This window comes from Dermacentor andersoni, chromosome 4 (genome assembly GCF_023375885.2).
Source record: "Dermacentor andersoni chromosome 4, qqDerAnde1_hic_scaffold, whole genome shotgun sequence".
NCBI classification, from domain to species: Eukaryota; Metazoa; Arthropoda; class Arachnida; order Ixodida; family Ixodidae; genus Dermacentor; species Dermacentor andersoni.
In genome coordinates, this window is record NC_092817.1 from 85,045,594 (window position 1) to 85,062,310 (window position 16,717).

Sequence of the window (16,717 nt, forward strand, 5' to 3'; positions counted from 1 at the left end):
CCTTGACAACGACGCGGGCGGTTGAATGGTTTCGTTTTCGCTCAACTCTGCACCGCCCGCGCTTTCGCGTTTCAATAGTTTCGTTATCGCGTAGTGCTGCGCTGGTTTTGCTGGCTCGCGACACTCGCACAAACTGCAAGTATTAAAGGATTCAACTTCCATGTGATGTCGCAGGGTGCCCGAACGGTCTACACCACTTGACCAAACAACAGCTGCAGCGGCGAATCCACCGCTCTGTCTTGGTTCGGTACCGCCGTCTGTCGGGCGCCGTTTTACTCACCGATGGCAGCAAAGGGTGGTGATGGCGTATGCTACGTCATCACTCCCCCGGTTGGGTGGCGGGAGATTTGAATTGCGATAAAGCTATTCGGACCCTTCAGATGCAGTTTTCTCGTAAACTAAGTCTTTTCTTGGGACGAAACAAGCATTCTGAGGTTTCTGGAATGGTATTTAAACAGTCCACGTCAACTTAGTATTTGCCTTTAGTGTCCCTTTGAGCCTCAAATTTTTGTATGCACTGTCGCTTGATCTCTTTAAAGACTAATGAGCAGTGTGGCACAGCACAAATGTTTCTTCTCTCTCAAGACCTGCCTGATTCTGTTGCAGGCACTGTGAGCGAGACGTCATCCTCGATCGAGCAGGAGAAGCTGGTGGCGGCACTGGTGCGAGCCAGCCCCCTGTCCCAGCCGACGCGTGCCTCACCCGGTGTGCATGACTCGTCCCTGAGCATCAGCTCCCTGGTGCTTGACGGTGCCCACGACAACTTTCCCACACTGACGCCCGAGACGGCACGCCGCTCGCACAACCCCTTCCAGAAGGCTGTCAACAGCCTGCGCTCGTCGGGCGGCAAGAGCGGAAAACGTAAGTACACCTCTTTACCCTGTTTTTTGCCATTTGAGTTGTTTCACTTGCAAAGGAGCATGGACAGTATGATCTTGTAGCCCAGTGTTATTGAACAGCAAAACACAGAGCAGTCATTTTACTTCCAGTGTGTAGTCGGTTTACTGAAATTTGCATGCAGCTGTTGGTTGCGCAGTGTAACTGGCTTGGAAGATATTTTTTTACTGTTACAGTAGAACCCTGTCAATATGTTTCCTGTTGCTTCTTTTTCCTGTTTGCGATGTTGTCTTTGCTCAGTCCTGACATAAAACCCAGTCTCCAGTGTAGTAAATAAGCTTGATGTATCACGATCCTCTGAAGTTTCTCTGCCTTACATTGCAATTAGCACAAGGTTACAATATGTCTTGTGACTCGTGTTTTGTAATCTGAGTTGTGCTATTGCTATAGCTTCAGCTTCTTATATTGATATCACATGGGCACTTTCAATCACGATCGAGCCTGATCAGGATCAAATTTTTTAATTGCAGTTGGCAAGAGTGGTAGGGTGCCAATCATAATTTAGAAATTCAATCCCATTTGGGCTCGATTATGATCAGAGGGATCCTGTGTGGCAGGGATATTATTGAAAGTATTGCCCTTGCTTATGGAACTGCTGATTGATAGCTGCCATGCAGCCAACCAGCTCACTTTTGGAACAGAAGTAGCTAAAATTTTTGGATTACATTTTTGTGCCTGTGTTGGTGCTTTGGTTTGTGTATGCACAATTATATATTACCGAAACTTTCTTCTTTCTCCTACCTCCTGCTATTTCCATTGCACACTCCACTCACAATTCCCTGGCCCATATACCTTATTTTGTTTCCTGCTTTGTTTACCTCCCCCATTCCTACACATTTCTTTTTTTCTTTTTTTGTTTTCTAGAAATTACTGATTCCTTCCAAATGTTCATGAACATAAACCGAGGCCTGTTACCATCTCAGAGTGAGTTGCCCTTGGTTTGATATTCTATTTTAAAACTGACTTACCATGCATAAAAATATTAAGGCCCCGGATTTTTATCTTTTACCATTTGCTTGTGATGTAGGTTATAATGTTGGACTTTGTGTGTGTGTGTGTGTGTGTGCGTGTGCGTGCGCGTGCGTGCGTGCGTGTGTGCGTGAGAGAGAGAGAGAGAGAGAGATTGTTGAGCCAGTTGCAAAACAAGTGTTATGTAGGACTCAAAAGGTTATGTGGTGCTGTTTGATGAAGTCTCATTAGAAAAGTTCTTGGTCCGCATACTAGGTGCTTGCAGCCTCATTGACTGTAGTTGAAACTACATTTTCTTAACAAAAAAAAATTGTAGCGCACGTCGAGCATCTTTTTTTTTTCTTGGATAAGTGGTTTTTCTTTTGTGGCAGCATCATTAAGGGTTGTTATAAATGCAGTGACATTTAATTAAATCTTCAGCGACATCTTGCCTATTGAAATAGTTGCCAGAATACATCTGGCAACCGCTATGGACAGCACAGTTGGACAGAAGTGACCAATTAAAGGAATGGTTACAAATAGTGTGAAAGCATCATTTCAAGTCTGCTTCTTGGTTGTCCTTGCACTATTTGCTGTTCATGAAAATTGCATGTTAAATGCTCCCTAGTGGGTGCACTGTGGCACCAGCAAGCAGACAAAATTAACTTGCTTAGAGGTTGTGACCTCTCAGCAGGATTTTCGAGTTTCACTTGTGTGGGACACATACATATTTGCTAGAGCACCTTTACTTGTGTGCTGTTGTAACACTGATGGTGTGCCCTATCAAATTGTGAAAGAAATTTCATGGGAAATACATGCTAAATAAGCTTGCTTAGTTGCTGGACAAGGCTGTTATGAACATCAAAACAAAATACTATTCATCTATATGCAGCTGGGAGCCCACAATTTTCCTCAGAAGGCTACTTGTTTTCTTCAACTTTTCAAAGCCCCTGCTTCATTATCGCTCTTTTGCTTACATATACGTAAGCTTGATGGCTATTGGATGGATTTATTTAGATGTTGCAACCAAGCAGTGCCTTCAGACAAATCAGAAGCGAAGAAATCTCATCACTTATGGGACATTTGTGTCACCTGGTGGCAGAGAATGGTGCCACTGCGCCAGTATTATGGCCTCCAGAATTGGGTGGTGCAACGGTAGTTCAAATGACCTTGAGACATGGAGGTACAAGATCTTGGTGTGGTGATGAGTGGATAATGGCTGCGCATGGCGGCACAATTTTGAGTGCAATGTGAACAACCAAAAGATAGGGAACATTGCAAAGACATAGCAATGGCAGTATTTGATTGCGAATTGCTACATTCATACAAGGTGCATTCAAGAACAGTTTGTTCGAAATGATTCGTGACATTGCATTAGATACCAGGCATATTCCGTTCTTTTCATAGATCTTTAGGCACTTGGAGAAGTCATTAAATACATAAAAAAGGAGTTATGTCAGGGAATACAACTGGAATGAAATGGACAGCTTACAATATTCTGTGTGTCATCTTCTTCTAACAACTTTATATTGGTAAAAAAAATTTTCTAAGAGACTACATTTGTGTCAGAAACATGGAACACTCTGTAGAAGAGATTTGAATAGTGAATGAAAGCACTAGGAAGCTTTCTTTTTTAAAATTCTATAACTGAGTGCTAATCCAGAAATTTGGTGTCTTCTTGGCTCAACTTAGAGGTTGCCACTTTTTTCAGTCATGGAAATTTTTCTCAGAATAGTTGGAGGAAACCTGAAGAAGTCAGGGAACTTGGAGAGACTGATTTGACTGGGTGGCTTGACTAAGTGTCGTCCTGCTGGCCTTGCAGAGTCCCGTTGGGGCAGCCTAAAAGATCGTCGTCATGGCTCAACAGGCAGCCTGACACCAGAGTTTGCCCTACGAACCTCGAGAATGGCTGAGGGTGGCTCCCAGGAAGGCGTGCATACCCTCCACAAGGTTGCACTGTACATCTTTGGCGAGAAATCGCAAATAAAGGTACGTCTGCAGTGATGAGCCACCGCGTTGGGAGGTGTTGCAGCCATCTTTGTGTGACGCTGTATGGCAGCAGTCTTGGTATCAATCAGCAGTGGACATTACATGCACTGACATTCCGAATTTTTCCTTTGAAACGTAATTAATGATTTTTAACTAGGGGGTTGGGTGCAAATACTACTCGAATATCAGCGAATTGAAATGAATAGTGACTGTTTGAATTATTTGATTTGCGAATTAATTATCTATTCTATTTTTTTAATATTCAGTATATACTGTCAAGCCTCAATATTACAAAGCTCGGTTTAATAAAACCTGCAATGTAACAAACTATTTTCATTTCCTCATCTTGGTTCAATAGAAAACCGCGTATTTTTCTTTTCTATGATTTAACAAAGTAATTTCATTAGTTTAATTACTTTGCATACATTTTACATGAATAGACACCTACTTTGCACGTCTTTTCAGCCAGTAATCCGTAATTGTTTTTTATCGTGCTGCGTTTTACTGGCTTCTTGTTGAATGTCAGCTGGGAGTTTGTACGGCTGCATTGGTAAAGAGAATCCAGCAACACAGTCAGCGTGGGAGCCCAAAGTGGTCATATGATCAGGGCGTCCGCGAGTACACTCAGGTGGTGTTCGTGATGAATCATCACTGTCGGTGGTGAATCAACCAGTAAAAAGAACCCTAATACTTCGGAAGGGTGCGAGAACTCACTTACACAGCTTCACTGTCCGTTATGTATCAGTTGCTCAGATTGGCATACATCTGTGAGGGATTTTTTTTTTCAGCCACTTGAGTATGCACCTCTATTTGAAGCATGGCACTTGCAACCTCTGTGCTTGCTAACTTCCTTCACTAACGAAGCCTGGTTTTGATAAGTTGGGAAATCCGTGCTAGCCATCGTGGCTTTGGTCTCAGTACAGTAAAATCAGTGTGTAATGATATTGATGTTTGCCAAGCTAGCATGACAAAATTAAGGAGCCTGAAGTGGCCGAAACAAAACTCACCTGTTGAGATGTTCAAATCAAGGCATTAGTAAAGTCACTTATATTTAACGAATTGCTGCCATAGTTCTTATGTATACATTTGCTGTTATTCGAGACCATATTGAAACTGGACTTTTGGATTGTTGCCGAAATATTCCCCTGGATATCATATGCAAATACTCACAGGAGTGTTGTGTGCCTATATCAAATTGCGTCCATCAGCATAACTACCAATCGAATGAGAAGTATTGCATACCATAAGATGTATGTTCACTCAGCAACTCCATTGTTCCGGCACTGCATTAATTCATCACATCCACTTTTTATGCACGGAACCACTCGCACAAGAGGCATATTGTGGCTGGCTTACCTGGGCATGTATGGCCATAGTGCAAAGACTGTTCACTTACAGTGTGACAAAACACACCCAATCAAGAAAGTGGCACATGTTGTGAAAGTTTAACTGGCCAGAATTAACATCCATGTAGTATTGCGGACAATGCAAATGTTTGTAATGTGTAGGAAGCAGTGTAGGATATGCATGTCCAAATGCATACTGGATACACTTGAGTACAGTTGAACCTTTGTAATGAAATTACATCCGATGCAAAAATACCTTTGTTACATTCGATATTTGTTATAAGTATACCTTTGTTGCATGCTGATATTGTCAAGAAGCTTTTTAGATCTACTTCACTATATCTGATAAAGTGACAGTTCATTTTATCTGTTAGTTATATTGAGGTCTGACTATAGCAATAATTACGGTGTGTACCCACAATCCGGTGGCAGGGCATCAAGCCGGAGACATATGCCAACTGTGACCTCATTCCCGTGGAGTATCCTGAAGTGCGGCAGGTCAAGGCCAGCTTCAAGAAGCTACTGCGTGCCTGCTGCCCCAGCGCACCTCCAGCCAGTCCTGAACTGAGTTTCTACAAGATGGTCGAGGGCTCCGAGTGGCTAAACCAGGTAAGACCACATGCTGGGCTGGTCAAGCTGCACTTCCTTTCCTTTCTTGCTCCTATCCAGATGTGTTGGTTGTTTGCGTGACAGAGAAAGCCAGATAGTACCTTGAAGTTGGTGAAATGGTGGGTTTTTGTGCATATAATCTGCCTGTCCACATATCTCTCAACAACCCACATTATAAAAAAAAATAGGGTGGTGTTGGGGTGGGTGGGGGGGGGAGAAATTTGTATGTAAAACCGGGGCACTCTGAGTGCAAATTTAGCCTCAAGGTTTTGGCTTCATGGCAATCTACTTTGCCATGAAGCCTTGCTTTGCCAAGGTGAAATTTGCTTACAGCAGGATACAGCTGGTACAGTGCAGCACCAATATGACTTGCCGTGTGTCGGAAATATGACTGCTCGAACTGTTGGAATCTCTCAGAAATCAGTGATAAACTTGTTGTATGCAGTTGTTGGTATGTCTAATTGATTATTGGATTGCATGGAAACTCGTACCATGCGTCTTGTGTTTATAAATAACATCCGCTTTCATATTTAAATTTTCTTTTAAATTTTTGCTATGTGGTGTACTTGTGAAAACACGGTCATTGCCCTGAGCTTAAATGTAGTGGAGATGCGGAGGTATTGGCATTAGTTTAGTCACACTTCTGCCTGCCAGGTTCACTAGTTAAGAGTGCTACCTTATTTTCTACCCCCACCAGTTGCAGTGCATCTTGCAGCTGTCAGGTGCAGCTGTGGACTTGATTGATGTCCAAGGCTCTTCCGTGATGCTGTGCCTTGAGGATGGCTGGGACTTCACCTGCCAGGTTGGTGACTGTAGTTGCTGCTTTGTGGAATAATATTGTCTATATATTGTGAGGTCTCACACCTGCTCTTGGGACAAAGGAATGACAAACAGTAGTGCAAACAATCAGAAGGGCGTTTATTGCACCTTTCCTGCACCAATGCCAGTCAGCCGAATCACCACCCATAGAACATGCCATAGGCACTCGACAAATGGAGGAAGTCAGACTCGCTATTCGACCGGGACTGGACAGCAAGCAAATATGTTCGCTCCGATGCTGCACACCAATGCCTAATCGTTTGCTTGTACAGTCACACAAGTGGTGCCGCATTCGAACGATCTTGTTCATCCATTCCGGTGTCCTGCTCTTAAGCCTTTCGTAGGATGGTCTCGCACAGCTCCCTGACCCCAAGCCAAAGAAGAAGAGCCTACTTCCTTTTGTGCCCGAGCAACCCCTCCGTTAAGTAACCTTAGCAGCATAACACTCCCGCCATCTCTCGTAATATGCTGTAACCACACCAACCGCCGCCAGTGCCTAGATACGCGGAGAAGCCAGTGTACAGGAGAAACGAGAGCCATGCGAGGAAAACAACATCAGGGCACGCGTGAGAGTAGAGCATCGCCACAGTATACAGTAGATTTCCGTTAACTTGACTCCGACTAATTCAATTTTTTTTATTATTTCGGTTTGGACTGAATTTACCTAGAATTTACCTTTGCCGGATAATTTGAACTTTACCAGTCAGCACGCACGTGCCTGACCCCAGTGGTGGCCCCTTCAGTGGAAGCGTGAGTGAAACTTGGGGGACAGTCAGTGCGTTGAACATTAGTCAAATCTCCTGTCAAAAATGCCTATGGCCTGCCTAGGGAGATTTTCGAGCAGTGACTGTAACTTATAATATCTGATTATGGCATTTACATGATTAAAACACATGCTTCCTTTTTCTTTTCTTTTTTAAGGAAAATTGGGCCGAAAATTGTATTGTGTGCTGCAAACGGATGCGAAACCAAAACTGCCTTTGTGGCGTTTGTATGCTTTACCGCATAACACTAATGTATTGCGGCGAAGCTGACTTAAAGAAACCGGTTTTTTATTGCAACACATATATGACCCCTGCCCATTTTTCTTGCAAAAACATAAGGTGCGCGTTAGATGTCTACTTTGTTTAGGAGCTTTAATATAATTTCCACATTAGTTCTCGTTTTTTACTTTGGACTTGTAGAAAGTGGTCGTGCATTTGATTTGGGGTTGTGTTAGGATTGGGCAAATACTGCAAAATGAATTAATGGTGTGTTTTGCCGTTTTTTACTGCATCTTATTAAATTCGACTGGCCGGTTAATGTGATAAATTGTAGGTCCCGTCAGGCTCAATTTAACAAAGTTGACCAGTACCCTGAATGAATGTTTTTCTTGGAAACATAGTACAGGGAGTGTCTTAAAAATATAATCCTCTGCACAATATCGTCATGTCAGCTGCATCAACCAAAGTGTATCATACTCAGTGCCTATGGCATTCTGTTGCTGAGCACGAAGTCATGGACTGAATTTCTGGCTGCAACGGCAGCATTTTTATGGCTGTGAAATGTGTACATGTACACACATGCATGGGGAAGAATCCCAGGCTATCAAAATTAACCTGTGGCCCTCCATTGCAGCATCCCTCATAACCCACTGTGCAGTTAGGGATGTTAAACCCGACAGTGTAATTTGATTTAGTCTAAAGATTACCACAAAGGACATGTAGAGCATGTTCAGTCACTGATGATTCTTGCATAGGCTGTTCGACTAGTTCTTTTTGTAATGTTTGTCCCAAGAATTCTACATGCATTGGGAGCCAAATATTTCGATATTATGAAGTAAATGCCCGTACTACCGGCTTCATTATATCGAGGTTTACGTGTACACTGTAATAACTGCGACAATTATAATAACCACAACCTTGGCATAATAAGAAAGAAGGTTGTGGGTTCGGCTCCCGCAGGCAGCATGTTATTTTTTAATCCACTTTCATTTCCCTTGATTTATTATTTCTACACTTCAATCAAAATTACAAATAACTTCCTCTATGCTTTCCTTGGTTTCATATTATGCTGACTTCATATGGTCATGATTAACAAATATTGGGCCCCTCCGTTCCTCTCCTTCTCATTCCTTTGTGAGGGTCTCGAATCGGCAGGTTTGTTGTTTCAGCTAGCATACGAGGGTTTATTGGTCAGCTGCCTGCTCATAAAGTTCATGTACTACGGGGCGCCAGTGGTTGAAAGCATGTTCCACACTCGCCCCGATGGCCTACTTGAGTAATGCTGGCTAACACTCTCAGGGTTAAACACACATAAATGCTCAGGAATGTGGACGTGGGAACAGCCACCACTGTAGCCCAATTGGTAGTGCATCACACATGCAATGCCAAGGTTGTGGGTTCGGCTCTCACCGGCGGCAATCTGTTTTTTTCGTCCACTTTCATTTCCATTTATTATTTATACACTTCAATTACCGTACTTACTCGAATCTAACGGGTGCTTTTTTTTCGATAAAACGGCTTCAAAAATTGTGTACACGTTAGAATCGTGTATAACCCTAAATCTGCGTTACCATATCGCCATCTGCATTTCAAAATGGCTGCCTCACATGCACTTCGAGTGCACCGTTCGTCTTCCCGGTCTTCCCGTTTTCTGCATTTGCTCTATCAGCATGGAAGTGCTGACTGCAAAGACATGCCGAGTTCATCACAATGCCGTAATTAAAAGGACAGTGATCACGTGTGTGAAGATGGACGGAAATTGTGCCGCATCACGGGCATTCAAAGTTCCTGAAACTTGTGCGTGTGATTGGCGCAAGCAGGAGAAGCTTTCTACTCTGGCGGCTGCGGCCACCAGAGTAGAAAGGGAGCATGAAAGGGGGCATGAAATCCAGGAAAAGAAAACGAAAAAAAGAAATCTCCAGCTGCTTCGCCACACCTGCCTTTGTGCTGCGCACCCTGCATGGCATGCCTTCATCGCCCCTCTCCTGTGTCCCTTCCACCCCTTCCACATCGGTGGGAGTGTGGGAAGGAGATGGGAGACGGGCACGCAAGGCTGGCAACGTGATGTGATAAAGGCCTGTCCTCGAGTGTGTGAGGCACAAAAGTGAGTGTGGCAAAGCAGGTTACATTTTTTTTTCAAGGCAACGCAGCGAAGACTTACCATGTGGGGGTGTGCAGCACAAGGCACATACTAGGTTGTGCAACAGTGGCCCCTTTCCACTCTCGATATGTTTCATCGCGTAACGTGGCTGTATTGAGGTGGAGCTGACTTTCTGGAACTGGCAAAAACCATAACTCCGCTGAGACGCACTTATTAAGACCAACAATCGCACACTTCTGGCATTTTGGGATGAGGCCGTAGGTGGGGCTTCAAAGGTTTAACTGCGAGTTTACATTTGTCGTCTTCGTAGCAATATGTGAGAGTGAATTTGCCTATGGTTTGCTAAATTCACGTGACCACCATGTTCAAATGCAGTTTGAGATGCTGGAACATTGCAGAATGGTGATGTATCAAGTGGGGACGTAATGCATAGGAGTTGATGGGCTTTTTGTCGGGACCACATAAATGCGATGTACGAGGGCAAATCTGAAAGTCTTTATTCCTATTTTTTTTAACCAAATTACGGCTGTAAATCCGAAGTCAACATATCCATATTAAGCAGTTGGCCTTTCTTGGACTGGCCCAGCCTTATCTGCTGCTAGCTCCATGGCATGGCGTTGCTGTTAGTTGTTGAAGATGGTGGTTGGGCTTCACATGTCCACGGCGTACGAGCAACGAAGTGTGATTCGTTTTCTATGGAGCAAGGCACGAACACCCAACGAAATCCACAGGGAAATGCAGCCCATGAATGGGGAAAGGTGTCTTGCTTTGATAAGTGTGAGATGGTGGTGTTGTGAGATTGCAAAAGGCCACGCAGACTTGCATGACAATGAGCGTTCGGGGAGCCTGCGTGTGTCACTGACTGACAACATTTCTCGTGTGGATGCAATTTAGTGTTGCGATAGACCAAATGTGTGAACCAGTGTGGGGACTATGTGGAAATATAGTGCGAGATACATAGAATAGTACGTATATTTGTAATGACCTGTATGTGCCTTATTTTGGCTAATAAAAAATGGGGCAAAGACTTTATGATTCGCCCTCTTATGGCAGCTGGAAAAATGCAACTGCAAGGAACGTATAAATGGGGTTCCAATGTACTTACATTTTTTGCAAACATTCACTATGAAGTGTTTAATATCATGTTTTATTTCTTGCCACTTTGATCTACAGACCTTCAAGTAAAGTCTTTATTTTCATCTCTGTGGGAGAGAGGGCATGATAAGCAAAAGTCCAGCATACTGCGATCCTTTCCTGCTGGTTTTTCTGCTTGTGCCATTTCTGTATTGTACTACTAATCCTTCTTTTTCTTGCCTTATGTATTGCAGGTGGTGTCTGTTGCTCAGCTTTGCTTGGACCCATACTATCGAACGTATGAGGGTTTCCGGGTGCTGATTGAAAAAGAGTGGCTAGCATTTGGCCACAGATTCTCGTACCGAGGCAACCAGACTGCTGCCGCAGCTGCCAGTGGCTTCGCACCCGTCTTCCTCCAGTTCCTTGATGTTGTTCATCAGGTATCAACAATTAGCTGGCACGAAGTGCTATTGCAGCGATATTTTTAGTACTGATCATGTTAAAGGGATATTGAACAAATCTTTTGCCGCCGAAATTCTTAGCTCGAATGAAAGATTGGGTGCTGAAAGTGGTTGACACAACCTTGTTTTCAGGCAGAAACTAGTGGAAAAAAATGAATTCAATGCATTTTTTGCAAAATACCATGTCTAGTGGCTGAGCCAGTTACTAGAGGAGGCGACGTGTCTGTGACGTTGTCTGTGCTGGACACTGGCACGCCTGTCGTCGCCCGTGTCTGTCCACCCGCATGTTCGGTGCCGGACGGCAGCAAATGACGTCTCAACTGCACAGTTGCTCGTGGCCACGTACTTGTTCCCGCAAGTGGAGATTGTGCCCAAGTCTTCAAAATCGCCGTTTTGTGTTGTCTACTGCTTTGTAATGTGATCAGTGAAGCCCCTGGCACAACACAGGAAAATGCCTCTACGCTGCTGCATGTAAGGGTGTGAGAAAAGTATCGTCGAGTGAGGCAAGCTGCGTCATACCTTTCCGGCAGAGCCAAAGTTTCGGAGGATATGGATTAGCGCTATGCGCCCATTGCAGCCAACATGGGTACCGTCGAAGCGCGACTTTCTGTGCTCCGAAGACTTCGAGGACAGTGGCTATCAGATGAGCCCTGCTTCACTGCAGAGCTGCGGCATGCCAGTGTAAGGGCACTGTGGTATCGTAGTAGTAGGGTCTTTCAATACTTTTCATCTTGTTATGAAAGTTCTGCATAACATTATGGGAGACCTTGATATAGCGCTCGCAGTGGACACACACCAGCGCTGGCACAAGTAGAAGGATAACTGGAGCAGATGCCGAACGGGTGCCACAGGCGTTCTATGCGCACGCTCGCTATTGTGCATTGGTCGACTGCCTGTATCAGCGTGTGATTATTGTCAACCCAACATGCAAATCGCTGCCCTGTTTCTGTAGCGTTCAGAAACTTAAATGCAAACAATTTTGAAACAACTTCAATGCCTTGTTGCATCAACGTCTGCTGTGACTGCTGTAAGCCGGCCCACATGATGTCACGGCGGTCAGCGCGCAGACCTATGCTTGCCAGCGTGCAGCCGCTGGGCGCTCACAATCCTAAAAAATACAGCCATCCATTAAAAAATGATGTGAAATAAACACTTCCTATTGGAGCAGTCATGTCTTCCGAGTTGAATTTTGATGCTTCCCTCATTTTTTCATATTTTTGTTCAGTATCCCTCTAAAGGGGCTCTGAAATGCTCCCAAGAAAGCTATTTGGGCAGCACCAATGGCAGCATCACAATGTGGTGATATTGTGCACTTTGTGCGAGGGAGGTATTGTCAATGTGTGGCATTATAATATTGGTTAAAAATTTAATGTGTAATTTATGTTGCATGATATTGCATATACTGTGTATTGTGTATTGCATTACGTTTTGCAGCCATTTGAAGTATCGCCTAATTATCACACTGCCATGAACAAGGTGCAATAAAATCTCGCTAATACGTAGTTGGCATGTATCAGGTATGCAACAAGCCATGTACTAAGTAACTGACAATGGCAGATCAGCAGCTATAGACTTACCGGCTAAAAAAACATGTTGATCCTAACTCAAACATGCATGCAGACAAATTTTATTTACGAGCAAGCAGCAAAAAAAATCTGCAATTTTCACTTGCCGCCGTGGTGGCCTTCCAACTATGATGGCTTCCTCAAGTTCAGCAAGGCCACGAGCCAGTTTCTCCATCAGGCTCCACTTCTTTGAGAACGCCTTCTTGACAGTCAATTCACTAGCTGAGTCGGATGCGGAAAGGCCATCAGCAAACACTCATGGATATTATATTTTGATGTCAGTGGCGACTGTAGCCCGGGAAAGGTCCGTGCGCTGCGATTTTGCTTTCTATGGTCTGGGCACATGACATTTTGCCAATTCCACGCTTGTACGTGCCAAAAAGTGGAGTAAATGCAGTTAAACGTTGATATAACGAAGATGGTAAATCAGTAATTTGCTTTGTTATGTCAAAATTTTGTTGTGTAGAAATTCGACCTTTCATGCAAATAAGTACAGTTGCCGATCGATTTTTCTTGCTTGGAAAGGGGCCGCAGAATTTTTATTATTATCAGGCAATCGAGAAAAGCAAATTTGAATTAAAAAACAATTCTTTTTGATAAATTTGGGAGTCGGCGACGAATGATACGGTTTCATGCCACGTACATCGACAATATTCAGTGGTATGCATTAAGTGATGCTAGTCACTCTCGCGCGTACTTCGCCCCTGCAGCTGATAGTGTCGCCCCCACTGGGATGACGCTATACTAACTATACTATATATAACTATACTGACACTTCAATACTAAATGGGCGGTAAGACTGCTTACATGGTGCCACACTGTCTCGGCACACCCACTCTTTCCTCATGTGGCAGATTACCTCTAAAGCAGGATGTGCGGCTGCATGTACACACAGCCGTGTGCGCTTACAGCCATGCCAGCCACAGTCGTGATGCATGCCAGAAATTGAGATGCGCTAACTTACCCCCTGCTCCGCCTCCTCATGTGCACTTGACTGCGTTACCACGAATGCGTTCCCCTGCCCCTCTTTCTCTTTGCTTGAGCGGGAAGGTGGCACTCTCACCCTCGCATACTTTCACTTGCACCTAAAGCACAGAGTATGCAAGGCTCGATAGGATCTTATCGCACTTAGACTTCATATGGAACAGGATGTGGCTCCACTTCGGCACTTGCTTTGAGTGGTACGTTTGCAGGCAGCCGCTTGTATTTCAATCATTTGACCATCTGCATCCGCGGAAGTTTCCATTTATTGTCTCAGCATTCCTTTGCGGTGGCAGTGAAATTTCGTTATATTGAAGTCGCATACAAACACACTTCATTATATTGAGGTTCTAAATGCATGGTGTTCTATGGACAAGAGGTCATGAAAAGTTATATACTTCATTATTTCGAGAATTTCGTTATATTGAGGTTTAACTTTACTACGCTCTAATCGTTTGGCATGCGTTAAGCAACTACAGCTTAAGCAGTCAGCCAATGCATTAGGTTAAATGGTGACAGAGCCGGGAATTCATCATGAGTGTATTTAAATGGGAATTACTTATTAAGCTGGTACATATTAACAGTTTTACTGAATTGCAACTATGGCAACAATGTATCAGCATGATGAATACAGTAAACTCTCAGTTGTACGAACGTCGGTTTATAGAATATTTCAGAATAACGAACTTTTTAAAAATCCCCGGCAGTTTTCTTATAGATTCTAATGCAAAAATGTTTCACTTAAACGAATTTCGGAACAGTCAATATTTCAGTTTAACGAACTTGCTCAGAGGACCAAAGCTTGCACTGCACTGCGCTGCAGGCGTAACCGATGCCCGCCCTCATCAAACCGCCGCTCCAGCGGCAATGTAACGTGGCTGGCGCTACAGCGCCCCTGGGCCAAAGCGGCGGCCCGGAAAATGAACGGCAACAAGGCATGGCCTCCGAGATCGCCCGCACAAAACGAGCAAACATGTAATCTCGGAGGCCATGAACAAAGTAACAGGACTGGCGCTTCAACGCCGCCAGAGCAAAGTGGCGATCTGTCACAGCACAAACCACGTGGTGTGTGTTTTTTTCCGACCGGCTAGTCGCGGCATGGTCGTCGTCTCTTTCTTTCCAGTCTCGTCGGCTCCGCGTGTGCACACAAACGACCCAAGTGGTGTGTTTTCCATTGATATGTACAAATTCTATTTCACACATTTCTAACACTATGGATGCCATGTCTTTTGCTCCATGAATTGCACTTCAACCTTTTGACTCTGTATGCCATATCTTATGCTGGTCTAGTGAATATTCAGTTTAGTGAACTTTCAGTTAAGTGAACTATTTCCTTCGGTCCCTTGAAGTTCACTCAAGTGAGAGTTCACTGTACATAGTGTGCCAACAGCCACCTCTCAGAAGCTGTTGTAACCATAGGAGTGCACCATGGCCTCCAAGATTGGACCACACACCACCCAATTGCGGAGGCCATGGTGACGTCATCAGCAAGCTGAGCAGGTTTGGCAAGCATGGCCTGCCAACTTCTTTTATGTAACGCCAATGCGCTGCAGCTATTGGGCGCCACACTAACATGTCATGGCAGAGTGAAATCTGGCAGCCAGAGCCACAAAAATTCGAGTCGAGGGTAACCTTAATTTTTCTTGTATTTTGAAGTTTCTGTGACTGATAACTTCGGTTTGTGTTCATTGATCATCATAATTTATTTTGCTTTTAGTTCTTTGCCATGCCAACAAAAGGGCTATAGAAAAAGTGGTGGCACTAAAGAAGTGTTGCAGGGCCAATTTAATGATAAAGGCTGTGTCCTAGCTTTACTGCCTTAGACAGATTAGACTAAATGAAGCAAAGCTGTTTATTGCCAGTCAGCTGGCCTGCAGTAGCAACAAATCACCAGTCATATATAAATTGCCAGTCACGTGAGGAAGTGACAGAGCAATTCACAGTTCATCATTCACATGGACGAGACCAACTTTTTGTTATGCGTGAAACGATCTAGTTAAATTAGCAAATTTGTGGGTGCCGCTACTATTTTTCAATGTGTTCTTTGCATTCTACCCCTACAGCTCCTGCGGCAGTTCCCGATGTCGTTTGAGTTCAACGACCTGTTCCTACGGTTCCTGGCGTACCACCATGTGTCATGCCGCTTTCGCACCTTCCTGCTCGACTCGGAGCTGGAGCGCATCGAGCTAGGCTGGACTCCCTCGCCCAGCGGTGCGAGCAGCCTACATCGCAGTGGCCGCAATGTGGCTGCAGCTCTGGCTTCGGCTGAGAGTGGTTCGGACGAGGAGTCAGCTGCCGCAGCCGCCTCAACGTCCGCACGTGCCTCTGCAGCTCCATCCTTTTGGGAGTACGCTGATCGTCTGTGGTGCAAGTCGTCGGCCTTCTACAACTTCTGGTATGCAGCCAACCTGGAAGACGAGGTGAGGCTTCTGCTGTCTTCCTCACTTTGTAATCAACTACACAGGTTGATGAGCAGTGAAGAATGTGGCAGTAGAATGCCATTATGGAGAACCAGTGGGGATAGTGCTGAAAATTTGCTATGTCAGGAACCCTAATATAACCATAGTCTCTCCAAAACCCTACGTAAAACAAGTTTTCTTTTCCTTTACTTCATTTGATGTATCTCCATTTCTGGCTGCGTATTCTTGCTGTAGCTTCATGCTGTTCAGAAATTTTCCTGCATAGGGGATAATTTTGTTTAACCAGATTTGATATAATCGGGTTTGACTCTACATCCTTTCTATACTGTGAAATGCATATACGTAAATTCAATCAGGGGAAGCAAAGTTATTTGTGAAGATTTACTGCATGTAGATTTGCTATAACACCACTCTGCACCAGCTTTCTTCTACAAGGAATTGGTAGTGTTAACAACGACTGCCAACGACAGTATCATTATTTCAAAGCAAAGGAAAATCTCATAACAGCGAGAGAGGCGTAGTGC

The 16,717-nt window shown here is 44.3% G+C and overlaps 1 protein-coding gene across 5 annotated transcripts in view; it reads left to right on the forward strand.

Annotated features, from left to right (window-relative positions):
* Sbf (SET domain binding factor) overlaps nt 1–16,717 on the forward strand; it is a 160,577-nt gene that overhangs the window by 123,799 nt on the left and 20,061 nt on the right. For 4 of the 5 annotated variants that reach the window (XM_050183387.2, XM_050183385.2, XM_050183388.2 and 1 more), the window contains 7 exons: nt 607–861; nt 1,762–1,821; nt 3,668–3,834; nt 5,613–5,789; nt 6,487–6,591; nt 11,021–11,206; nt 15,837–16,193. In XM_050183387.2, coding sequence (XP_050039344.1) covers nt 607–861; nt 1,762–1,821; nt 3,668–3,834; nt 5,613–5,789; nt 6,487–6,591; nt 11,021–11,206; nt 15,837–16,193 — 1,307 coding nt within the window. The remainder of the gene's footprint in view (nt 1–606; nt 862–1,761; nt 1,822–3,667; nt 3,835–5,612; nt 5,790–6,486; nt 6,592–11,020; nt 11,207–15,836; nt 16,194–16,717) is intronic. The other variant, XM_050183386.2, reaches the window with a different exon arrangement.